Source organism: Cynocephalus volans, chromosome 9, assembly GCF_027409185.1.
Source record: "Cynocephalus volans isolate mCynVol1 chromosome 9, mCynVol1.pri, whole genome shotgun sequence".
Classification (NCBI taxonomy): Eukaryota; Metazoa; Chordata; class Mammalia; order Dermoptera; family Cynocephalidae; genus Cynocephalus; species Cynocephalus volans.
The window spans coordinates 113,207,994-113,235,852 of record NC_084468.1 but is presented as its reverse complement, the minus strand read 5'-3'; the positions used below and the strand labels follow the sequence as shown (position 1 = coordinate 113,235,852).

The 27,859-nt window shown below is 42.0% G+C and overlaps 1 protein-coding gene across 6 annotated transcripts in view; it reads right to left on the bottom strand.

Annotated features, from left to right (window-relative positions):
* Positions 1 to 27,859, bottom strand: part of JADE1 (jade family PHD finger 1) — a 57,934-nt gene that overhangs the window by 29,737 nt on the left and 338 nt on the right. For 3 of the 6 annotated variants that reach the window (XM_063108044.1, XM_063108049.1, XM_063108047.1), the window contains exon 2: positions 9,688 to 9,765. In XM_063108044.1, the coding sequence (XP_062964114.1) occupies positions 9,688 to 9,739 (52 nt within the window). In that variant the 5' untranslated portion in view covers positions 9,740 to 9,765. Of the gene's footprint in view, positions 1 to 9,687; positions 9,770 to 26,528; positions 26,577 to 27,626; positions 27,692 to 27,859 lie in introns of those variants that run through there. The other 3 variants (XM_063108045.1, XM_063108046.1, XM_063108048.1) reach the window with 3 other exon arrangements.

The following is a 27,859-nucleotide window of genomic DNA, read 5'->3' as shown; positions in this document are numbered from 1 at the left end:
AGACTGTTGGACCTATATTCCTCCCTCCCAACCTCCAGATCCAGTCTCACCTTCACATCAGACATCAACCCTAGAGTGTTCCTTAGATCTGTCAACTCAGCATTACAAAACCACCACAACATTTTACTGGAGCCTGCTCTGCCATTTGTATCCCTCCTTTTATGACTATCCTAGACTCCTCTCACTGAGGACACATCCAATCAATGGTCAAGCCATATCCATTCAACTTCCCAACACATCAGAATCCCAGCCCCTACTCTCTATTTCTGCCACTGCGTCCTGTTAATTTGTTACGCAGACAACTGCAACAGCCTCCTATCTGTGGTTGCCATGATGCTGCCAGATACCAAAACAGCCCTCACAACCACCAGCAGTATTTGTCCAACTTCCTGATAGCTTCTTCCACCTTCTATCTTTAACATTCATCACCCTGATCCTGAACACCTACTGTACCATTTCCCAGAAATTAACAAAACACACACACAAAAATATTTTTTTAAGCCAAAAGCCTGAGGAACTGCCACTCTGCCAGTAAAATCACTTGTCACTCAAACAGGAAGCTTTTCTCTACAGAATACAGAGACAGGGACACAGAATCAAAGCACCCTTAAGACCTTAGGGACATTAAGAAATAAATTCTGCGTATAAGCCTATCATCAGACTTGCAATGGCCAACCCTAAAAGGGATTGCCAGTCTTCCCCTGACAGGGGGACGTGGGCACTATCTTTAGGCACCAGTCCTGAGGCCCGTTACTAGGTCAGCTGACTGACTGTTGTTATGTCAGCAGAATTAGATTTCCTACAGGTGGCTCCATGGCATTTCAGTAAACATTTGAGAAAATTCTTCTTTAAAAAATAATAGTAAGTATGTCTCTTTAGACTCTAAATGGATAAGAAATGTTTCACTCCCACACTGAAAGAAATATTAAGAAATACTCAGGGCACATTGGGGTGAGCCCAACTTGCAGAAGCTCTAAATCTGGCCGTTATTAGAAAAAGGGAAGGGAAGGAACCTGGAGCCCCGGGTGGCTCATAACGTCTACAGAGAGGCCCCTCTTTCTTCCTCTGGTCCTGGAGGCCATCCTCCAGCCGATCCACAGCCTAAAAGAAGAGATGAGGAAAAGCACATGCAGTGTCTGGACGGGATTCACAGAAGGTTCCAGAGGAAAGGAAGAGATGGCCCTTTACTTTGAATTACTATGAAAAGGGTTGTAAATAATAAGAAACAAAGCCAGAAATTTAAAAAGAATCACTCCACTGCTATACTTTAAAAACTAACATGAGGTAGGGGAGGAGGGTCCTTAGAGTCAAAAACTTTCAGAGGTAAAGCAGAAACAACAAATTTGTTCATTCTTGGGTTTTGTCACCCTCTTGTCTCTTCTTGGGATCTGTCAAGATCCCTCCCAAGTAGTTTCCAAGGTTCCCAGGAAGCTTACAGCTTTGCTGACATAGAACACAAGCCGAGTAGTAATACTCATTTAGAAATTTTTCCTAGGAATGCTTTTATAAATCTTGAAAATTGGTGTCTGCACCACATTTACTTTTAAAAACAGATTTCCAAAAATGCTACAAATTTGGTACCCAATAGTAGTGACCAAGAGAAACTCTGGTCTACCCAAAAATAGTCTGTTCCTGTCCCTCTTAATTTACCTGGTGTTGATATAATGCAGAAGAAAAGAAATAAAAATTAATCCCATTAAACTCACTTTGCATAAAGGAAAAGACTGGAAAAGAAGCTAAATTTAAACTATCATTGACCAAAGAAATGTTCTTAGCAGCTTATTTATAAAAGCCAAAATCCAGAAACAACCTCGACATCCACCAACAGACTGTGAATGAATAAATAAACTGTAGAACACCCATACAATGGAACAATATCCAGCAGTAAGAAGGAATGAGCTACTGATACATGCAACATGGATGAGCGCTGAAATAATTACTTTGAGTGAAAGAGGCCAGACCAAAAGAGTGCACACTGTATTATTCCATTTATATAAAACTCTGGAAAATGCAAACTAATCTATAGTGACAGAAAGTTGATCAGTGGTTGACTGGGGAAAGCAGGAGGAAAGGATTATCTTGATTTTGATGACTTCATGAGTGTAAACATGTCAAAACCTATCAAAGTTTACACTTTAAATATGTATGGCTTCCTGTACATCAATTATCTCTCAATAAAGCTATTTTAAAAATCATCACTATCGTCCATTAACAGTAAAGGAAAAGAAAAGTCTCTATTTTACTTTACACAGGTGGCTTGTATAAAACCTACACTTTACTGCTGAACCAGGTGAGATCCTGGGACAGGGAAAGGAGATCTGAGGCTGCTGCTCTACCTTCCATGTTAAGTAGCAGGTATATGTGGCTGGTGATCTCTACCTTCTGATTTGTTTTTTGCTCATATCAAAAATGGTTACTGTATCAAGAGCTATTAGTATATGACCCAGAATTTACAACATATAGCACAGCTAAGTCAGTGCTACGCACACAGCAGATTCTCAACAAATATTTTTTTGAAAAGTAGACAAAAATTTTTTAAAATGTCATTGTTCAGGACCGACAGTCAGTCATGCCCTAACAAGAATCATCACTATAACTCAAGAACTGAAGGTGGCAGGTACCAAAATATACTCCTGTTTTACCTAATAGTAGCTATGCTCTTGAGCTCAAGGAAAATGAGGTCAAGGAAAATAAAGAACTAATACATTTAACAACAGATCGTTGGGGCCACTGCTTCCTGCTTGGAATGCACCTACAACTACAGAAACATTCCCAGGAGTCTAGCAGCTAGCCACTCAAAGTGAGCATCTTGCTATGACACATCAACACTCCTCCCTAAGACAGTGCCCAAGTGGGCAAGGAAGCTCCCAGAACATTATCAAAACAAAAACAGTTCACATCCCTTTTAAAATTTTTTTTAAAGGTATGTTATAAAATATTTTTTGGAAAGTATTTGGATGGGAAGGGAGTAAAACTAGAAATGAGAGTATTTCAAACACCAAAAAGACTGGGAGACAGTGATTCACTATAGCAAAACACCAGCCACTTGTTAAAAACTATGCGTGAAGATTATGCTGAGTGGGTGTTGCATTTTTTTTCCCCAGAGTTCTGATATTTGATAACAAACCAAATTAAGAATATAATAAGTAGAGTTTTGTTTTATTTTCTTTTTGCTTTCAGGCAACAAGTTGGGAACTCTAAAAATTTGGTAATAATATCTAAAATTATTTTATTACCATTCAGAAGGTAAGATTATTACCTAAAGTTAAGTCCACTTTCGTAACAAATTTAAATAACTTAAAACTCTTGACATGTACACTGTTTAAGTAAGAACAATTCTATATTAAACTATCTTATATTAAATACTGAAAAGAATGAGTGGAGAAAAAATTGTCTAGTTTTTAATATCTCCAACTTCCATTAAAACAGAACCTTCTGGGGTAATACAAAGTTATCAAAGACTCATAGATCAAAGCTATGAGCATGGGCCCTGACCATGCAGAACATTCTGAGCCCTTCTTTCTGGTCCTATTATTATAAAGACATCTCGAACACTCCCCTTTGAAATATTAAAAATAGCCATGCTGTCTTGCCCTAGACCCAAAATAAGGGAAAATCTCAAGAGTAAATCTAAGACATATTGCACACACCTCCCACAATTGATAGCTCATGTGTGATATGGTTCTCAGGTTGCACCATGCATGAAAGGTTCAGAAATTAGAATGAATGGCAGTCTCCATCTTCACACCACTGCAAAAAATGCAAACTAGGAAAGAACCTCACCACTAACCAAATGGTGACTCCCCTGTGTCTGCTTCTGAACATTAAATAATATGCTGGTGTCTGTCTTTAAAAGTGTTAAACCAGCTTATAAAAATAAGACGCTTAGGACCAGCCAGTATCAAGTCCAGGAGGCCAGTGTTACAGCCACGGTACACAGACCTGAAACACTCCTGTGCTTTACCTAAAGGCTAAGCTATCCCCTGTACGAGTAAAGCAATGCCACGGAAATTCTCATCTGAAATTAAGCAAATTTAATCTTGTTATTGGTGATTTGCTTTAACTGCATGATGGAAGACAAGTGTCTAATATAACTGCTGTTCATCATAGTTCTTCCACCCAAGGTTTATGGTCCAACTCATTTCCACATTCCAACAAATGAAGCCATCACACATACATTCCAAGAACTGGCCCAGAAATGTTTCAACATACCTAAATACACTCAGACCTTCAATCAACTGATACACAAACACTTCATACAGACACCCCTGCTGAGGTCCAGGTCCAAGAACCACAGAAGATGAGTAGGACAAGAGATTATATTCTACTAGTTGCTCCTTGAGCCCAAAATGACCCTATGCCCCAAGATGCGAAGCCAAAGGACAGACTGAAAACAGGCAAAGCCATCTCTGTGAACCTGGAGGAAAGTACAATACACATTCTCCAACACTGGAACCAAAATTCCCAAATTTCAAGAACTCTACAACTCCTTGGTGTCACAAGATGCAATTGATGGGGTAAAAGGAACAAATTAAAGATATAGTCAAACAGGATTAGAACTGGGGACTGAGGTTACCTTTTATGAAAAAGAGGAACCAACAAAGACGTACATGAAGGTAACCTCGCATAGCTAGTTGAACCTAACAAAATAAAGGCAAGTTATCAAAAAATGTAACAGAACCCATTAAATGCCGTAAAACATAAAGAGGCCCAAAGCAGAAAGTACAGGCCAGCCACTAAAAATGGTGGCATCTCTTCACTGTCAATAAAGCTAGAGAGAGCCCAAAAAAACAAAAGTCCTCACATAATTCATATTTGCCACTCACTGACCTACATCGCCAAGTGGCAAAATTAGTAAGTTTGAATTTCAGTCGATTCTCATTTCTGCCCATTCTTTATCACAGATGATGGAGCAGAGCTCAGCTTTGATAACTGGGGAAAACAGATGTGTTTCCAGCAGAGTTCAGGTGTGGAAACTAAGTCCAGGCAGAGGCCAAGTGGTGCCTGCCTCCAAACCTTCTTCCCACAGGGAGATGAACAAAGTCCTGAAATTTAGGAAGTTAGGGGGAAAAAAGCCCTGATGCACAACTTTACGAAAAATTTTGTTATCAGCACAATTCTATCGTGCTTTGCAAAAAGTAAAGGAAGAAATGTCCCTCTGGATCTTTAAGAGGCAATGAATTTTTAAACAACCAGATCCAACAAAAACACCATTTGCATTTGGCTACCTCGTCCTAGCCAAAGAAAGACTTCATGTTCTAAAGAAAAAAAAAAAATTGCCAGATGAACAGTATTCATTAAGTACTATTTAATTGTCTTATTTTTATAGGAAAAAATACATATAAGGATGCTGACCAGAACTATTAATTGGCCTGAAATTACCAATAATATATAATTCCTACCAAAAGCAAGAATATTTGATGTTTTAACTAGCCTCTGCATCTTTACTGAAGACAAAATGAGCGTCTGGCCAGTTAGCTCAGTCGGTTAGAGTATAGCGCTGATAACACACAAGGTGCAGGGTCAATCCCTGTACCGACCAGCCACACACATGCACACGCACACACACACGCACACGCACACACACCCCTCCTTTAGGTTTTAGAAATACTGAAAATAGCTGGTAGACCCCATTCCCACATTTGCCAAAACCCCTAAGGACACAAGAAACTGGGCTGCGAAGCAGGAAATTAAGGGCTTGTTTCCCTGGGCCACACCCTGGCACAATGTGTAACTTCAGAGATTGGCTGGGCAACCCAGTCCCAGAAGCCCAGCAATTACAGACACTGCCTGCAAACAGCCCAACACTACTCCATCCAGTGCAGGGCTGGGCCTCCTAGGTGCCTGGAGAAAGGCTTCAACAACTAGACTGCAGCTGGATAAGGGCTCGTACCTGACATAGAAAATGCCTGTCCATCCCCAATTGTAAATACCACGCTGGCATTCCCCTGGACCAGGCCAGAAAACCAAGAAGAGGGCTCCAGCCCTGTAGGCCAGCAGGGCCCAGCATGGCTGTGGCCAGCGCTGTGGCCCCATGCTGACGTCAGCAGCTGCCTCTCCTCCACTTGGTCATGCTCTGCATTGGGCTGGGAACTGCTGCCAAAATTCTGTCAGGCCTGTAGGCTGGAGAGGCTGGGGAGTGGCCACTGTACAGACCCAGCCCTTCTTGTAAGCAGGACCTTCCACATGCCCAGGCCTGGCTGAGGGAGGGCAGGGTGTGGGGAGCTACCCCAGGTAGGGCTCTCTCTGTGGACCTTACTGCAGAGGCAGAAGGTACGCCTGCCAGGCCACAGGGATGGGCTTCAGTGCAAATAAGTGGGCTGGCAGCAGAGGCCTACACTGTGAACCAGCTGTCCTCAGAGAGCATGGAAAGGAATGTGTTCCATGGTGTGAATATGTGCAATTTTTTATAAGGCCTGGCATTCCAGGGTTTCCTAATGAGAGCTGTTTACCGCTGTCATCATCCACAATAAATATCAAATCACTGAGCCTGCACGGACAGCAGATATAAAGCATCAATATGCATCATAATAAGCCACCTGTATGACAAAAATACAGCCTACCCTCTATTAGCAACTATCACCCCCCTCCCCCACCACCACCCTGGGATTTCCATGTCCAGCCTAGGGCTAAGGATAGAACTGAGCTTTGCAGTATATCTAGGTTAACCCTCGAGTATCTTATGAATATTTACCTTAATCCCCCACCCCCAGCTTCTCCAAGGAGGCCAGCACAGGCATGAACATATTATGAGGAAGAAAATAGCCCAACACAGATAAGGTGACTTTGGATGGACACAATTTTGGGGGAGACTTTGGACACTCTCTTCCTCTTTCCTCTCCTTAACCAGAGTTCTGGGCAGAAATCCATTTTTTTTTTTTTTGGCAGCTGGCCAGTAAGGGGATCTGAACCCTTGGTGTTATCAGCATCATGCTCTAACCAAGTTAACTACGCAGACAGTCCTGGAAATACATTTTTACATGAATCACTTGGTCTTCTAGGGTTGTTATGGGCTGAATTGTGCCCCCCCCCCCCCATTCCCATGTCGAAGCCCTAATGGCAAGTACCTCAGCATGTGACTGCATTTGGAGACAGGGCCCTGAAAGAGATTTAAGTTATAGTGAGGCTGTTGGGGTGGGCTCTAATCCACTCTGACTGGTGTTCCTATAAGGAGGTGGGACAGAGAGAGACAGCAGGGATGCCTGTGAACAGAAGCAAGACCATGTGAGAACACAGCAAGAGGGCAGCCATCTGCAAGCCAAGAGGCCTTGGAACAAACCAAACTTGTTCACACCTTACCATGGACTTCCAGACTCCAGAACTGTGAGAAAATAAATTTCTGTTGGTTAAGCCACCCAGTCTTTGGTGCTTTGTTGTGGTAGCCCGAGCTGACCAACACAAGGGCTTCTGGGGCTCCTATGAGCTTCTGGACAGCTGAAAGGGACTTGAGTAGGCCAGGGTCCAGAACTACACTATACCCATTAGCCACTTGTGGCTTTTTAAATTTAAGTTTATTAAAATTAAATAGAATTTGAAAAGTCATTTCCTCAGTTGCACTAGATTATTACATTTCCATCCTACTGGACAGTGCTGGTCCAGAACAGGGAAGGTTCTAAGTTTGAGAGCATTCCAGGAGGACGTTTTGCAAGCCAGCTCTCCCAAGGAGGAGATGAGGCAGTGACAAGAACAGACAGAGCGATCATAAACCTGTTACTCAATCCTTCCCCCTCCAAAAAAAATTAAAATAGGACTCTATTCATTTCCTTGGGCATTCTTACTATGCAGAGGTAATTTCACAAAATCTTCTGATTAATTCTGAACCTAAAAAGCAAGATTTTTTCTTTCACTGCTACAGGACACAAATGTGTACTCAAGCAAGCAGCAAGCATTTCTTGAGTACTTATAACTCATGAGGACCCTTTGATAGGCACCACAGGGGGGCAGAGAAGAAATACCAAAGCATGTTTTCCCTCGAGGGATAAAATGCCTAAAACTGTAAACATCAGAAAAAACAGGTAGTGAGGGCTGTGAAATGACAAGTCCCTCAGAAGTTCAGAGGCAGCACTCCCGAAGGCTTGCACCTGGAGACAGACTTTCAGTACCTCTCCCTGAAAGAAGAGGAAAGCCCTTTGCTCTGGAGCCCCTATTCCCTCTCTCACGTAGTTCACTGCTCTCCTGCTCCCAACATCAGCAGCTTCCACTGCCTTCCCCAAAGCCCCAATCTCTTAGAGCTCCTTATCCCAAGCCCTTCAAGATCTGGTCACAGTTTACCTTTGCATATATCCCAAACACCTGACACCCTCCCATAACCATCAATTTTACATTCCCCTGCCCCATGCCTGCACCCAAAGCACCAAACAAAATGCCACATTTGATTTCTTCTGCTTTTCATGTTCCTGGTCCCCTCCTATATTTCCCGCACCTAACCATGTGACCACTATAGCAGAAAAGCCTTGCTTTCTAATTTGCACTTTTAATCTGCTGAAAACTTAAGAGACCAGAAAACTAAAAACAACCCTGTATGCCTAAAAACTTTCATTCTTCAGAACCTGTCCAAGTTTCTTCTCCTGTACAGGTTTCTCTGGCCCTCCCCTCCTCTGGATTTGTGTACCAGAGATCCACATTTCATGCACTGTATATACGATGGGGGTCCCATAAGATTATAATGGCTACAACAACAGCCTAGGTGTGTAGTAGGCTATAACATCTAGGTTTGTGTAAGTACACACTATGATATTCACACAACAGAATTACTTAATAATAACGCATTTCTCAAAACGTATCCTGTCGTTAAGTGACACATGCCTCTGTACATATGTATACTTCCACAGGGCATCAAAAAGACATCTCTATTACTGCCCTGATGACTTCATATCAGAGCTGTTATTACATATATCCAAGGCCAAGTTCCTTGAAAGCAGGCCCACAGCATAGCAAGCATTCTTTCAAGATTTCCTGAGTTTATCTGTAATATAAAACATAAGCAAAAGGGATAGAGTTCAGGCACTGTGCTAGGCACAAAATTTCCTTCTGTTACCTGAGGGGAGCTCTCCTCTGAGCAGTCTGTTAGCTTCTCAATGCACAGACACTGTATGACATTTATTTTGACTGCCTGGAAGCCAACTAAGTTTTGATTCTCAGCTGCACTGTGAAAATACGAGGCTGCCAGAGAGCTGAGATGCAGACAGCAGTAGTATTAAATACAGTCATGGCAAATCCAAGTGAAGAGCATGGACTCATTACCTGTTACAAACCTGTACAGGTCACTTAATATTCTCACATCACACTAGGCAGTCGTCAATTTCCTCTTGTATCCGTGTATTGAGTTGAATTAGTTAATAATTACATGACTTGCATTAAGTTCCCTTTTCATAAAGAGCAACTGTAAAGTACCATAAATGATGTTTAGGAAAAACAGACACACCAGTGACTCTTGGAACTCGATTATTCATCCCAGGATAACAAGCAGGTGCCTCAGGAATGTTTGCCTGCAGTCAACCTTACCCGGAATGATCTGGTTACAGACCTGCAGTATCACACTCAGCTGTATTTCTCCAGGCCTTGGCTTTCTCTGACCTGCCTGATATGCAAAGGACCTCAACTATTTAAAGCATTACATTAAAAAAATCATGTTTTTACACTGACCCAAACCCTGGTAGGCTCCAAGAACAACAAAGCAGGACTTACTGCCATTGTCGTCAGAATCCTCACTGCTGCTGGGAAGGCGACCTCGTTTCATGATCTCCCCGGGAAACAGCAGGCAGCCTGCAAAGCAATGAGACAGCACTTAACCCAAGATGATAATACACAATCATCAAGTTGTGCTTCAGATGGCAGCCCAGGATTTACAGCAAACAAAAGCAAACATACAGCTGTAAGTAGCAAGAGAACTGCAAACAGTAAGAAGACCAAAAATACATAATTAGGCGCAATCATTAACAGATCAGGTTAAAAAAGGAGGGGGAGGGGTGGAGAAGTCATGTATCCATAGGTATCCCAAAGGTGCCAGGTTGCTTTCTATATTCCTGTGATATTATTACTATAACTACTCCAGAAGTATCTTTGGCTGACTGGTGGCAAGCACTGCAGAAAAGAATCCACAGCAATGAACACTGTGCTTCCTCACAACAGATAGATTCATATTTCATACATATGTTGGGGGAATGCAGAGAGGGTTGTGTCTAAATGTGTGAATATTTACACTGCACTGGGCATTATTATGCTTCTCAGGCAAATTTTGCTAAAATAATCCTAAAAGGCAAATAACCTAGTCAAGAAACAAAACAAATAGGGTAACGGGAATGCAGGCGTCTCCTCTAGCCAACTCCAACTCCTCAGCAATTCACAGCTGGAACAGGAAGGGACCAAAGACACCATATAATTCTCATCTAGACCCCTCCCTTTTACTCATTAGGAAACTAAAACCAAAAAAGATTAAGCAGCTACTGCCCTAAGGTCACACTGTGGGCGTGGAGCTTCTGATTGAAAATCCAATGCTGTTTCCACTCCACCTCACCCCAACTCCTTCCAGGGTACAACCAAATCCAGCCAAAGAAAGAAATCAGTTTGTAAAATTCCCAGCCCACCTGGCCAACTCCTCTCCTCCCAGGAGCTGGTGGTAACAGGCCTCTTACACCACCAAGTAAAAGAAAGAGGACAGTGGACCAAGACTGAATGTCCAGTCGCTGAAATTACATGGATGATCTCCCAGTTAGACTCACACAAGGCAGCTCTTTAAACAAATCCAAAAAGCTTTTCCAAACTAGAATTATTGATTAGGACCCTGATCTTACTGCCAGATCAATGACTCCCAAAGAGGAAGGAGAGCTTTTTCAAGTCAGAAAAAGTATGGCAGCCCATCTCCCACCCATCTACCTCCTCGGAAAAGTATATCTCAACCTCCTCATTGGGAATCATAACATGTATAATGTGGTGTGTTTTCAATAAAGTGTGGTACACAAGAACAGTGTGGAGAAAAGTGTGGAGAACCACTGCGCTAAAACAAGACCGTAATTAAAAAACCAAAGCTCTACTCTAAATGGACCTGGAGAAGAATACTTAAAAAAAAAGGGGGGGGGGGTCAGAAAATGCATCTTACTAAAGGAGATCAAAACATGCCACTTTGGAGCCTTGTTAGTTCAGTTGGTTAGAGCATGCCGTTATATAACACCAAGGTCAAGGGTTCTGAATCTCCATACCAGCCAACCACCCCCTCCCCTAAAGATGCCACTTTGGTACAAAAGCTAATTTGAGCTGAAGGCAACTGATAAACAGCAAACACAGGAGGAGCTCTCTGCCTTCCGCCAATCTGAATAATAAAAGCAGGGCATAAATTTCCCTTTTGGAAAAAAAATTTCCATTCGTAAAGATTGCCCCTCTCCCCCCCCCCCCATGAATGACTTTAGGCATAAACAACACTTATCTACCATTAGTTTTCCTCATACATTTCCTAGTCACCTTCCCACAATTACCCCCCAGGAAGCCCAAATGCCCTGTTCCTTTGTCTAGTCACTTCACAGTTTATCACCTTTTGTTAAAATGGTACATAAGTAGCCCCCCATTCTAACTTGTTTTCCACTTCTTTTCCATGAAGCTTCCCCCAACATAAAGATATCAACATCAATAAAATCTCTTTGCCTTTTCTCCTCTAATCATTTTAATTCAAAGGACCCATTAACTGAAACTGAGAGGGTAGAGGAAAAGTTTTTCCTACAGTGCAATCTGGTCTGTTTACACTTAAAAAATGGACCTACATGAGATATTCAAATATTGCAAAAGTTGCAATATCTTATATTTAAATCATCTTTCCTTCCTAAGAAATTCACCCAGTTAAAGTTTGTAGGCTTTTGTTTACCAACTGATTCTTCAAAAACCATTAAAAGAATTTACAGGAGCTGGCCAGGTTAGTTCAGATGGTTGGAGCATCACCTTATAACATCAAGGTCAAGGGTTAGGATCACCATAGCAGCCAGCCTCAAAAAAGAAAAAAAAAAAAAAAAATTTGCAAAGAAGTCTGGACATGAGTCCAGTCCTGCAGTCCTGATCTGGGTCATCAGCTATCTTAAGGACACATTCTTGTGGGCTAGGGTTGCAAACTGTGGGCAGGTTCACAGCCCTAAAACCCAACCCAATCCTTTTCTCAGAGCCCCACTCACTCATAACTCAACACTCAGCAATCTACAACGTGGTCTAGGGCAAGCCCACACTCCAGCCAACAGCTTCCATGGATGACAAACACCTGTGGCCCACTCCCCACTTGAAATTACTGTCTTGCCTGCCCTGTGTATACCAAAAACACTGACAGCTAAACTCTTCTCCAACCTTCTAGAGAAGGTACCCTTGCTCCCCCAGCACCCAACAGGAAATACAAGGAGAAAAGGGAAAGGCAAAAGACCACTCCTTACAACAGCTTCGGCTCCCCAAAGCCTATGTTACAAAAGAACTTAAAAAGAAAAAAATAGAAAGTACTACCTAAAGAGGGATTCCGTAAAAGTAACAGTGTGATGCAATCCAGCAAGAAGAATGCAGTTTGCCACCTCATGAGCGGGTGTAGGAACTGTGAGAAATAAGAGGCTGAGAAAGCCCATAAAACACTTCCCAACTAGAAACAAGGAAACAATGCTTATTATGTCTTCATTGATCCAGACAACTTAAATTTACCTAAATAGTATAGCTTGGAGAACTTAGAACCTTTTTGAATCAAAATGCCTTCTCTCAGCCTTCAAACACAACTCCCAGAGAAAGCACTTCAACGGTCACTAAATGAAAAACACAAGTATTGGTCAAAATAGAATGATGCTCTGAAACACACATAAATACTCTCCCAAGCAAAATTATGCATGTAAAAGAAAACTAAAAATAGTATTTTCCTTCTAATGAATTCCATTTTCATCCACCCTGAAGATCTTGAGTAACAAAGGTTGAGAATGTTGTACTTTGCTTCTCCAGGGAACCCAGCACAGTAATGGGTGTTAGTGCTCGGCAGACTTTCCTCCTCTGTGGCTCTAATGTTTTTAAACCTTGACATCAGTCTGATTTATCTCACCCAGGGTTACTTACTGTATCAGAAAATCAAAGTACATGTTCCTATCCTTAAGATATACATACAGTGGTGCATGCTGCAAATGTCTGTCCACTAAAAGCCAACACAAGAAAGCAGAGGGCCCTGCTTCATTAAGTCTTCTGACTCCATGGAATGGCAGTAGCTGATTACTTTCTAGATGGTAGTAGAGTAAAGTAATAATCAATTAAAAGGGCTACTCACAACACTCCAGAGAAAGCAGAAAGAAGCTATAATAGCATATAATGCATCCCACAAACATCTGAATACCTAACATATTAGGATTTGCTGGAGGAAAATTACTGTCCCTCATGAAGCTTCTGGCCTAGTTGAGGAGTTCAGTATGGTTCATGCTTGACAGTGGTAAACACAGTTCTATAGGAAGGCTGATATCGGGAGGCTGATAGAGTCAGGGGAGGGTTTTAAGCACATTTGGGGTAAAGCACTACAATATTATACATATAACCTAGCACATTATATGTGGGCAGCATCTTCATACTCAGAAGCTTACTATTTGCCCATTTCTTTACTAGTATACATCACTTCTTATCTTATATCCAATTGCCAAGGCTTCTCAATTCATAATGAATGACCCTTTCAAGTCCCCCTACTGACCCACAGTTTTGGTCTTCAACCACCTATACCCAGATTGCTTTAAGCACCCTTCCATTCCTCAAGCCTACAATTTCTTCCTACTTCCAGTTATTACAACAAATTAATCACCCTTATGAGGTGACTTCATCAAACTATTTCCTACGCAAATCTCTCCGTCCACTCCACATTGCAAATAGGTCTAAGTCCAAACTATCCAGCCAGAAACTCGGAGGTTTTATGACCCCCTCCCAGGTCTACCCAAGCATCCATCCTAGCAAGCCCCAAAGACTAGCTTGCCTCAGCTGGGCCAGGCCACTTCCCTTGAAAACTCACCCTTTCTTTCAGTTCTCAACCTCTGCTAATGCTTCTCCTGTTGCCCCTTCCTCACTACCTATTCCAATCCCACCTCTTCTCTGGGGCTCAGCTCAAAGCTAAACTAAACATCCTCCACCATTCAAACTCTAAGCACCTATACTCTGTACTACTCGGTTCAACTTTTTCCTTTTGGAGCTTCTTCACCTTGCTTTTCAACGTACTTTTACTTTAATAGTTTTAATGAAGAAAATTATCCATGATACTTGTTAAAAACGGTAAGGCAGACTTTATTCAAGGGGGACCACTGTTAATGGGATCTTGCAGTAGGGAACAGGAATTGGACTCAACTCAGACTCCAACAGGGACAAGTGGGGATTTATAACTAAGGAGCAGGGTGGGGCCAGTGGATGGAAAATTACTAAGAGGAAACATCAAAGATAAGGGATTTCTGGCTAAACTGACTTGACAGGATTAGTACTGAACGTAGGCCAGGATGATAAGATAGGAGGGTGGTCAGATACAGGCATAGAGGATTTTCCCTAAACTGATTTAACAGGATTCTTATTCAAACTGGATTCAACAAGGACAGAGAGGGAAACCCAAGAGTAATGCCTAGTTCAAGCAGGGCTCAGAGGAGCCTGACTAAAGTCTTGGTCAAAGGACAGAGTTTTTGTCAGTATTCAGTCAACTCCTGCCTTGCATCATGACTTACATGTGTCTCTAGAGATTATAATAATTTCTAGAGAACAGAGATTCCCTATGAAGACATCAAAGAGAAGGACCAGCTGGTGGTCAAAAACATGGCCTCACAGGGCATCTACAGCAGACACGCACAGAACTCCAGGTCCGGTCCTCAATATGGTTTGTCCTGACATCCTGTCTGGATTTCATCAAAATTGACTCAAAGTGATCCAATTTATAGCAGTCTGGAGTGTCCGTTTACCATGAAAAACATAACAGCTCAGGAGACAAAAGTACTACTTAGTGGGCATTTAGGACTTTGGCCAAAAAGAGGAAGACTACCTAGAAAGTCAGATTATAATCAAAGCATCGCCTGGAGAGGCCAAGTAAGAGAAGGTCGCTAGCCAAAGACCCTGGCTGGGTCAGTTCAGTAACAATCCTCTGGTATCCACATCCTCATTGTAGGGAAAGATATGCCAAAACAACTGGACATCTACGGAGGCTGCTCAGGGTAACATCTCCTCAGGATGTGGACACATTCTTACCCGCTGGCCCAGACCACTATTAGGATTGCATGCACATCACTCTCCTTTGATCTCTTTTGTTACATGGGTCAAAATGCAGAGCATGAGCTAACATATTAATTCGATGAAAATTTTATCAAGTTAGATGCCAGATATATGGAATGCCTGGGCTCCAAGTGCTCCTAGTCCACTTGGGGAAACAGTAACCAAATAAACAAGCAGACAGTGTGTTAAGCACTATAAAGGGTACCAATTACTATTCTTATGTACATGAGATAGCAAGGTACTCAAAACCTCAAGTTCCTTGAACAGAAGATGGGAAAAAACAGCATGCAATGAATTAAGAGCAGCCACTAGGTGAAGGAATTCATCCCTAAGGTGGCTCAGGAATTTAAGTGAACAAGTTCAGTGACCTGGGTGTGGTCCCAGGGAGGCATGACTGGTATGTGGTTCTAAGAAAGAATGAGAAATTACCTCAGGGACAAGGAGAGAAGGGCTTTTACAAAAGAATAGATGATTAAGAATGAGGATGTTTATTCAATGCTATTCCTGGGAAAGAAAGACTGATTTGAGGAAAACAAACCATACAGTTACTAGAATTACTCTCTGTGGTAGAACAGGGACCATTTATCAGGCCATAAACTCTATAGCTATAATAAGGATTACACCCTAGTGATTTTAACTATCTTATGGCTCATATGCAGAAAGGCTGGTTTCTTTTTCAAAGAATCAATTTTATCCACTATGTTTTCGTTGTTATTTATTTCACTCTCAAGAAGTTCTAGAAGGTACCTAATTAAAGACCTTTACATACATCTTGTATACATATCACCTAATGCAATGCTATATATTAAAATAACCTATTGAATGAATGACTAAGTTCCTGTACATAAATTGTATCCTATGCTCACTCGGCTTTATCGGATTTGAGATGCTTTCACTTTAATATCTAATTGACCTTTAACTGGAGTAACTTCCATTACATTAGTTTTAAATTTATTGGTATCCTTCCATTCTCTGTCAAACAGTTAAAATCTAACACCTAACGATACTATAAAAATAATGTTTTTTCAGAAACCTGCTGGGGTCTGTATTTTCAGAAACTGGGTGGTCTTACATAGAGCTAAAAAGTATTTTATAATGAGCTACTTTTCTGTTTCTGTTTGCTGAGTTCACATAGTTGGGATATTACACTTGTAAACGCTATGTAACTGATAATTAGATTCCTAAGTTACTGATCATAGAATAGCTCCCAACCAAAAAAAAAAAAAAAAAAAAATACATTACATTTTCTTAATAGGTGACTTTCTTGTCTTCTATGGAATATACAGTTCTCCAAGTACCCAAATGTAATAATGACCAATATACTTCATAATAAAACCCGTCCACCTGTCCCTGAATGAATGTGAAGGAAAGCCAGCTAGTTTCTTACTTCAGTTTTTAAAGCATACATTAATTGACTCAATATGAAATTTTCAAAATGGCAACATAATCTAACTCATATGCTCACGGGGTCTAAAGATTCTAGTGTGACTATAACTCAAACCCAGATTTCTCAATTTAACCAAATGGTTATATCTAGTCAAAAAAAAAAAGTCATAGATTCAACTGAAAAATAGTCTAGATATCTATTAAAGTTTTAACTTTGTCGAAATATTTCATCCAAAAAAACGGAACTTTAAAATATGTGTTTTTGGGGGTATTTTTTGGTGGCTGGCTGATACAGGGATCAAATCCTGAACCTTGTAGTTATCAGCACCATGCTCTAACCAACTGATCTAACCAGACAGCCCTATAAATGTGTTCTTTTATTTAAAGAAAATGCTGCCCAAGCTACTATAGAACCTTTGGAAAGAGGTCAAACTTGAAAATGTTCAGCTGAAAAGGGTTTGTATTACCAATAAATAAGCAGCTCCCCCAAAAGAAAAGATTATAACTGACCAGATAATCATAACTATAATATTTATTCCCTATGAGCATTACTAATAAAGCCCATGTGCTATAACACATGAGCTCATTTTAAATTCGTTATAAACTATTTTTGAACTCAGATTTTAAAATTCAACAAAAGCATTTTTTAGGATTTTAAGAAATTTATAAATTTGAGTGGGGTTCTGAGTGAATCACAAGCAACTTTCATTTGCCAATTTATAAATAACCCAATCATTGCTTATGAGATCTAAGACAATCTATTAAACCCCTTCCAGGTCTCTGTTAATTGCTGACTCAATTAAGAGTCAGCAACTGAATAAGAGCAGCTAAGACAAAACATTCCAATTATTTGTACTTAGAATGTAGTTTTTTTTAACTTCCCTTATCATGAGAATAAATAAGTTCACACCCAAACATTAAAGGCAGTCAGTCAGTCATCCAGGCCTCCAATCTTGAGCTTTTATCCCTACTTCCATCTACTCAGAATTCCTTTTTGTTAGATCTATATGCTCAGCTATGGAAAGATGCCCAAGACATATTAAGAGAAAAAAACAGGCAAACTTCGGTGGGGGGGAGGAGGAAATATAGGCCCATTTGTATATAAAAGAGGAGGGGAGAGAATAAATATACTAATTGCTTGTATATTCATGGAAAATTTCTGAAATATCATAAAGGTTCATAGCGGTTATCCCTGAGAACTGTGACCAAAGTATTCCAGATAGAATGAGTTGGGAACTTTTACTTATGACTTTTAATATTATTTTAATTTTTTACCATGATCCTGAGCTACACTTATAATAGTAAAGATAAAATCCAAAACCCTTCTTCCCCATTCCCCGCTACCCTAGAACACACTTTTCTTCCCCGTTCCCTACTATATAGAAAACACTGGGAGCATAACTTCTTGGCCCAATGCAAAGCACCAGCCTAAAATGTGCAGCCATCAGTAAACTATGTATATTCCACCTCCTTCCTGAGACAGGGTATCAAAGGCTTGTCTTGCTTTAAAAAAAGACCTGATGGAATGGGGCAGAAGGAAAAATTAGAAGTAATAAGATAATGCCATAAAATGCTATTATCCATTCTACTTGATTAGGTCATTACAGACTTCAAGAGCAAAAGTTTTAAAAAGAAATAAGAATAGCCAATGTCAATAGGACGTCACTTAAAAAAAAATTATATAATATATATGCGCTATGTGCGCAATAAGAATAGAAAAAACCCCGACAGGAAAACTAGGATTTAAACTACCTTTAAAGAATAAACACATTTCAACTTCCTATCTACTTCAAAACTAGAACTATTTTGGGAAAAAAATAAAAATAAAAAGGCTAGATTCCAGAGATGGTTAGCAAATATGCCATTTCCTCCACCCATGGCAGGCATGTTAATAAATTAGGTGATTCTTTTCCACAAACCCAGACATGACTTCAGAATCCTTAAAACAGTGCTACCACCCAATCAGAGATAATAAAGCCTATTTGTCCTATGTGTTCTATTCCTCTTCTCGCACTTTTTTGACAATTTAGCAGGGAAAGCTAAGGTAAGACTAATCTCTTCAGAACATGTGAAATAAAAAGCTCATTTTCTAAAGCATTTCAATAAAATCAGGTTTGTGTTCCATTCTGCCCTGCAGTCTCTGAACCAGGTTCTAATTTACATACTACATACGCGCGCGCACACACACACACAAATCTTCAGATCAAATTCTAAAAGTTCATTAAAGAATGACACTTCAGAAAAACCAAGTGTTAACAGGAGATAGTTTCTGAATGAAGGGTAAGGATAGGAAAAGATTCTACAACACATTATTCCATCCTTGGTGAAATAAGCCAATAAATGCAATGTGTCTACAGGGTAATTTAAAAAGATTTTTAAATACTCAAACCAGATGTTCTTATACGGGGTATAGAAAAGCATCTTCTGCACAAACCAGACTCAACCAGCTAATGACAATTACACTGTGCACAGACTAAAATGCAGCTGTTTTTGTGGAACTTTGTTCCTTGATTATAGTCAGTTTTCAGAAACTATCAGTTACCACTAACAATGTTAAGTCACCAAATTTTTTAAAGTACTATTTTAAAAAAAGAGAGAGACTCCCAATGTTGTATATTGGAAGACCTAGATGGCACATTTATCAAAAACTGCATTTACATATCATCTGAGTCACACATGAAAACGAACATTTCAACACAATTGTACAAGTCTTGTTATTATGGTCACTAAAACATAAGATGGTCGCAAAACCTAGCAGCAAGGTCTGGAAAGTATTCTGAGGATAGAAGCTAAAAGTCTCACAACACAGATTGTGTCTACAGATCATCTTCCCAAAAGAAACCCATAAAATCACAATTGCACTGCTAGAGAAGATTTTAGAAATAATTTAAAATACTTAAATCCACCTTTCCTAATTTTAAAGATAAGTACAATGAATTCAGGAGAGGGGTTCAGCAACTTGTGCAAAGGACACACAAATATGTCTAGGGTTGGGCCGGCCCGTGGCTCACTCGGGAGAGTGTGGGGCTGATAACACCAAGGCCAAGGGTTCGGATCCCATATAGGGATGGCCGGTTGCTCACTGGGTGAGCATGGTGCTGACAACACCAAGTCAAGGGTTAAGATCCCCTTACCGGTCATCTTTTAAAAAAAACCAAACAAACAAACAACAAAAAAAACCAAATATGTCTAGGGCAAAGCCAGTGGTAGAACCAAATACCAGTTCCCAAGGGTGGGCACTCTCCTCCCATGCCAGCCACCTCCTCCCAGGTGCCTGGACCACGGGCCTCCCCCTCCTGGATGTCTATGGAAAATTAAGGTCATGATAGGTTTTCAGTGAGCAAACAACTAAAATGTAATCAGTGAACAACAGTCTGTTAACTTGGAAATTCAAACATGGGTTCCTGGCAAGCCGATATGAAGATGACTACAACTGTCATTCATTCTGCCTGGCAGAGCACACAAAAGGGAGGGCTAGAAGAATTGTTGGTAGTTCCCTGAGCACTACCACAGGGGTAAGATTCCTTGGCACTAGACTGGTATGACACATACACCCTACTTGACATTATCTCCCTTTGTAGGGTATTTTATAATGCATATCTCCTTACACAGGACTTCTTAGCCTGGGCCCCTTGGAGGGCGTGAGTGACTACCTAGGTGTTTATTTGCTATGTACATAGGGTCACATGTTAAACATCCTATCCTCAAAAGAGATCTAGGAATCAAAAAGTTAAGAACCATGGCCCTCGGTCTAGCCAACTCCCTCCATATTTATCAAACAAGTTCTAATTTCAACTTGTGTTTTCAGTTTCCTACAAGAGAAAGAACTCAGTCACCAGCAGAAACAAGGTGACCACACAATGCTGTGTCTCCCTACACATCAGGGGTTGACAGCCTTTTTCGTACAGCCCTTAAGCTACAATGGTTTCCACAAATTCAAATGGTTGAAGGGAGGTGGGTAAAGAACATTTCACAACACATGAAATTATACAAAATTCAAATTTCAATGTCCATAAAGTTTTTTTTAATTTCAAGTACTATCTTAATGCATAATATGTCTTTTTTAAATATCTTAACTCTGATCCTTATTTTATATCTAGTTATGCTTTACCACTGGGTACTTTGTCTTCTTTTCACTTGGATATTTTTTTCTTTTTTTAAAACACAATTGATTGTACGTCTGCGGAGTACAGAGTTGCATATCAATACCTATGTGCAATATGTGATGCTCAAATAAGGATAATTAGGATATTCAATATTACACAACACAAAGTTTTACAGTAACACCGCCTTGCTCACTCATTTACCTTTTGTCCATGGTTGCTTTTCACAGAACTACAGAGTTGAGCAGTTATGACAGGCCATATCGCCCACAAAGCCTAAAATATTGACTACCTGGCCCTTTACAGAAAAAGTTAACTGATACCTCCGATAAATGAACAGGCTGGCAGTACAATGTTTATAAACCAACAATACGTATGCTTAGTTAAATGTGAATCAATTACCAGTTCCTGGACAAGTACCTTAAAGCTTACAAAGTTAAGGATCAGATACACTCACTCCTTAAGAAGTCTTTAATAGGCAAGAATCAAAAGAAAATAAAGGGGGGTATGGGGGGGTGCTCTAAGCAACTTAGGTTTTCATCTAGAAACCAATGAATTTTTCTCAAAGGAAAACCCCTGAGGCTCCTACTTGGGGTCAGTGTACACTAAGTTACAAAAACTTCTAACAAGCTTCTTATCTGACTTTTAAGCTAACAACCAATAAACAGAAAAACAACTGTTCCAGACAAGTATTTTAACTACGATACATGGTTAACAGTAACAGTAAAAGGATCAGAGAGAAATCATAAAAAGAAGTCACCAGAATTTAAATGCTTAACTAGACTCCAAGATGCCCTTAAGGCAATCCATCAAATCCTTAAAATGACATGCACATTTTAATGCCACCCACATTTTCTGGGGGAGACATTCTGCAGGTTTCAGATCTCAAGTGTTCTCAGTTTTTAAGTTACAAGACACAGTACTCAGCCTCCACATTTTAAGTGCATCATTACATTTCCACACTGAAATAACTGATGCTCATAAAGATAACCAGGAGTAATCAAGAAAAAATTTAAATTGTGTGTAGTATGCTTTGTACTAAACAAAAGCAAACCATGCAGTTCAACCTCAAACAATTTGCTAATAACCTTACCATTTCTTGCTCCATATCCTGGAATAAAGAATAAATTCCATTTCATTCTTCAGTTTTACCCTTTACCACTGAAATCTTCACTTAAAATAACCACTTAGAAACTGTCATGAATATTCACATTAATAAAATCTCCTGTGCAGGAAACATTAAATGATCAATATTAAAAAATGTATTATTAACAATTCTGAGTGTTTTCAAAACAAGAGAAAATTGTACTTTAATTCCCTCACAAAATAAGCCCAAAAGAACCTAAGGTTTTAAAAATGAACTTTCATCAACTGTCCTCAATCACCTTATTAGGTCTGACTCTACCTAAAGAACCCAAAGCATAAAGTAAATACCGGAGTAGTTTCTGAGGAATCAAAAGTTTGGTATTTGAACATTTTTGAGTGCACAGATACCATTGGTCTAAAGTTAGTAAAGGATTAAAAATGAAAATACACAGCCCCTTCCCCGTAATTAAACTTTCCACCCCAAGTCTGATAATCTTTATTTTTGTTACTTTGAGGTGAGGAAAGACATTCTTACTAATCATTCAAGTCCTGGGCTGGGCCACAACATGGCCAGAGTCTAGCATCAGTCTCCTCCACTCTGTTCCATGATACTCAACCCCAGCTAAACTGACAAAGTGTCACTTCCACTCACAGGTAAAAAGTCCCTCCCAGGGCCATTCTTGAATTTACTAGAAAGGCAAAGTAACCTGCTTCATCAGAGCCAACAACTGCAAAAAGAAAAAAATCAAAATACTGTACACACCCTCATGATCACAGACCAAAGTTTTCTGCATGAGAAGTATACCAGGCAAATAACAATAGGATCTCTCTCAATTAAGTCTCAACTTTCTGAGATATTACGATCTACAAAGATAAAAATAATAAACATAGTAATTGCCCAACTTTTAACCACACAGAAGGTGCTGCAAGATCTTGAAAATGGAGAAAATAGACTGAAGACTTCTAAAACTTCCAAGGAAACAACTTGCCTCTCTCAGGAATGACAATACCTTCCCAATTAAGGTTGCTGCCGAGCTTCTGACACCTTCTAAGAAACTAGCAACTCCAAGGAAACCCACCCTTCAAGCAGGAGAAAAGAGTGGGGGAGGGGAATTGTTGACTATGGTGCCAATTTACTAAGTAAAAGGTTTGGACAAGGAGGGAAGGAAGAAGTTTAAAACTGATATAACTCCTACTGTTTTAACAATCAAGCCAAACTTTGTAACATCAACACATATAAAAAGAAAGATATGTTGATTAAGCTGTTATATTTTCCTCCAGAGTGTACCTATTTTATAAATCTTGTGGGGAAAACAGGGTTTATAATGCAAATTCTGACAGACCATTAACTATAATGGTGTAACAGGTACCCCATAATACTAAACGACAGGAAGGTAAAGCAGCAAGCGGAATTGTGACATTCATATGCCTCCTTCTCACTACCAACAAACCCTAAAGACAGAAGATAGGATCGGTGTTTGATGTTTTGATGTTTGCTATTTCCAACCACCCTCAGTACTGAAACACAAACATTTGATATATCTTTTTCCAACAAGTCTGTGGATAAATAACAGGCAAACAAATTTCCTGAAAGTATTTTTCAGACAGATGATCTCCAAATCTAAGACTTCAAAACTACAATAAACTTTGATTTCCAGCTTTAAAAAAAAAAGTCGACTTTAGTCCACTTTATTTCCAAAGGCTTGCCTCCTCAGTGTCACATGTTCTGTCAAAAAGTTACTAGAGGTTAAAATCTACTTAAGGGAAATAATAAATGCAATAGATGGTCCTTGACTGCGCAGTGGTTTAGACAAAGCAGCTCTATTATATTTTGGGGCCAAATAGAGAAACCTGAACATGAGATTAAAACTTACCAAGCTGGATGGGTGAAAAAAAACTCTGTATAGAATAAGAAACACACACATATGTATAAAAATTTTATCCGGAAAGTAACACAGTGGTGATCTCTGGGTAGCAGGAATATGTTTTTATTATATTTGCTTCCTTGTACTTTCTAATTTTAAACAATGGACATGTAACACGTCTGTAATAACTTAAATCCACTAAGGACTCCTTAAAGTCAAACAACAATATCCATCATGTGCCTACTATAGGTGAGACACCGGGAAATCTGCTCTTATTCTCACCAAGTCCTCCAAGTTTGTTTCAGTTCATCTTTCTTTCCCAAGCTTCTAGGCTAAGCAACAGTTCATTTCTAAAATACATTTCCTTAAATTCCAAAGACTTTTATCTCTCTGGTCACACTCTCAAGCACGCTTATCATTTTTAATTGTTTTCCCTGTATAGCTATTTATTCAGCCTGTTACGAATAAAAGTTTACAGGCAGAAAATCTATCAAGTGATGAAGAACTCATAAGGTGGGGTTTTTTTTTTTTTCCTTTTAAATTAACATATATCTAGCTCTATCAAAGTTAAAAATCCCAGTGCAACCCACCAACTTTTTCTTACTAGAAAGCAGCCAACGACCTAAAGATGGAATCAAGTTCAAGTTCTACCTCATGTTCAGGAGACTCCAATTATCTCTACTAGCACAGCGGTGAGAGAAGGTATGGAAAAACCTAACACTTACGTGGGTGAAAATTACATTTGTTCTAGATGTCGAAATAAAAATGCCAAGTCAAATATATCAAAATACACAAATTTAGGAAGATGGCAAAATATCAAACAATCAGAAAGTCATGTTAAAAGTAACAGTAAATGGGATTTGGGGATAAAAAGGAACTAAGAAGTCTGGTTTGCTCGTATTTGCTAAGAAAGCTGAGAAAATATCCCATTTATCTCCTCCACGTTGCCCACCTTACTACAACAAATTACTCTATCAAAGTGTTGAGTCAGTAATTACATTAAACGCTTCCTTTTTCCACCCAGAGGTGATTAACTCTTGATTAGCTGTGATTTGATCAAACAGCAACTTACTATAAAAAATCTCTAACCGTTGGCAGTCACTACCTAAATCAGCTTCGGGGGGGGGGGGAGGGGTTCTGTATCTTAAAACTAGTTCATTAGTTTTGAAAGGTATTAGCCTTGAGCTACAAGGGGCTAGAGAGCGAGCCTTCACAGCAGGTATTCTAAAAAGGAAAAACGGTTCACCTAATAAAAACCTTTGGGAAAGAACCCCCCCTTCGCGTTCCCATTAATGGAAACTTCAGAACCTCTCACGCTTTCCTAAAAACGTAGCTGTCTCCAGTCACTCACTGCAGCTATCGTTTTACAAAAAGAAAAATTAAATTCCCTGTTGGCCGTAGTAAACAAGAGGGCGACAGAACCTCGCCCCCGCCGAAGTGAGGTGGGGCGCCCGCCTCCGCGTTACTAGAAAGCCAGCTAAAGCTGCTTTTAAACGGTCTCCGGGTGACGACGCGTTCCTAACGGGTTTCGAAGACACATTTAAATAGCCCGCTTTTTTGTTTGCTCGCTGCATTCACCGGGCGCCGGGATTGCGGCCGCCCCCGCGCGCCCAGGAGGGGGAGCCCGGGGTGGGAAAGCCCAGGGGTGGGGGAACTGGGGAGGGGGAGACACGGTGAGGGGTGCGCGGGGCGGGAGAGCCCGGGCTAGAGGACCCTGGGAGGAAGAGCCCGTGTGGGAGGGTGGGAGAGTGCGGAGTGGGGCCTAGGCGGGGATTAGAAAGCTGAGGATCCCAGGAAGAGGAGGAGGTGGGCCGCCGCCCCGCACCGGAGAACACACCGCACGGCTCCCGCCGCCCGCCAGGGTGTGCGCAGGGACGGGCTCAGAGCGGCGGCGCCACCCCCTCCCTCCGTCCCTCCCTCTCCCCCTCTCTCCTCCTACTCCCGAGGCGACAGAAACAACAGCGCGGGAGGAGGGGAAAGTAACTCCCAGCACCTCCGCCGGAATTAGCCCCGGTGCAGTGATGACACCTTCTCGTGGCGCAACCAAGCCCCGCTCCCTGCGCACGGCGTCCCCGCCACCGCCTGCCTCTCCATTTGAAAGTGGCCACCCCCCCGCCGCCGCTGCCGCCGCCCTCTCCATTTGAAAGTGGCCACCCCCCGCCGCCGCCAGCTGCACCAATCCGCTCGGCCCCAGTTGCAAATCAAACGCTCCCTCGCGTCCAGAAGCCACTTGCGCCGCTGGAAACGGCCGCCCGGTCCCCCTCCCCGAGTCCCTCCGGGGCGGCACCTTCGGGCTGGGGCGGGCGCGCCGGCGAGAAACGGTTGTAAGATGGGAGCGGCGGCGGCGAGCAGCCCCGAGCGGGCTCGGCTCCCGCTCCCGCCCCCAGACAGTTCTGGAAACTGTGTATCACCTCTGTCACAGGAAGCCATCCAGAGAGGAAGGCGGCGCGGAACCAACAAACAAACGCCTGCGGCCGCCCGCCGGAATCGGCGCGGGGACGACGACGAGCTTCGGGCCGTTCCCGGGGCGGGGGCGCGGCGGCCACCCCCGCGCCGCGGGCTTTGTGCGGGGCTCCCGCGACGCGGGCGCGGCGGGCCGGGCATCCCCACCCCCGCAACCCCCCACCCCGGGCCCCGGCAGCGCTGCTGGAACCGTTAGGTGACGCTCTGGCCGCGGCCGAGAAGCAGCGCCTCGGTCCTCGCCAGCCCCCATTTCCACACCGAGCCGCCTCTCCTCCAGCGCGAGAGGCGGACTACAAAAGTTGGCCCCGGGGCCACCCAGCACCTGCCCACGTGCCGCGGAGGCTCGCTCCCGGGTCTTCCCCGGTCCCTTCCCCCCGCCGCCCTCGGCCGCCAGGTCACCTATTACCGGTGGGAGGGGAGAGGCTGCTATTTAAACGCCCGCGGAAGTTGAAGCACCCCCACTGGCGGGTGCCGTGCACCTGCCTCCCGCCGCCGCGCTCCGCCACTTTGAGCAGCAGCCGAGTCCTCAGCCCCGCCTCCTGCCCGAAGGCGGGGGGGGGCGGGGGGGGAGCGGGAAGGAGGTGGAAGGGATCGAATTTCTCCAGCAAATGGGACCGTTCCGACAGGATTCGGTTCCCCGGTCAACATTCCACATTCCATCCCTCTCCTGCATTTGCAAGGCAGCGCCGAGCAACCCGGAAAGCCTGCTGGCTACCGAACAACAGCCCCCAACTCACAAATACACACTCACAGGCACAAGACACGTGCACCGAAGGGCTTTGCAACTTGAAGTCCTGAACTACACACTGCACGTTCATTTAAGGCAGCAAGGAGACCAAGAGACCCCACCCCCACAATTTGCAGATGGTGCCAAAGGTTGCAATTTGCAATCCTTTTTAAGTTCATGATTAATCGGTACTTTGCTCTACCAATGCCAACTCCTTCCCAATTTCACCGATGAAGGGTTTCACACTTTACAGACAGTCTCGCTATAAGTAAAATGATCACTGGAAACCCAATTTTGAAAAATCTACTTACCTCCACCCCCTCTTCACTGCCCTTGAATCAATGCAATGAATATTTTGGACATGTGGTGACGCGGTGACGAGAACAAGGGCTGCGGCCACCCCCACACAGATGTACCTACACACACACACACACACACACACACACACACCTACCTATGTGTGGACAAATATAGTCCACACACAAACACACTATCACACACTCTGGATTCATGTATGTACGCGAACCTGCGTTCTGCCATTGCCATCTGTCTACCAAGTTGCTACTATGCGATCCACTTTCATGCAGCCTAATGAATGCACTCTGGCTTTTTAAAAAAATTCTATAAACTAATGCCAACTAAACTAGCCTTCTTCTCCTGAACCCGTTTAATTGATGTTTCGCCTGAAAACCGCCTGTTCTTCGCAAATCCAAAAGAAAAAAAATCTAAGTCTTCAGCCCCCCAAAATTGAAAAAAAAAAATCATAATGAAACTTACTGATCCAACATAGATCAATTCTCAGGATCCAAAAATCATGCTCTCCTCCTCCTCTGGCCCCCGCCCCAGCAATGCCCAAGTTACTGGTGGGATAGTAACGCTACGCTCGGCGGCTGCCTCCCTCCCTCCTCGCTACATATCGAGAACCCAATCTTTTGGCGCCATATTAATGACGTACTATATTATTTCCACTAGGCAGCGACCTTCGGCATTAAATTACTCCCGAGAACTCC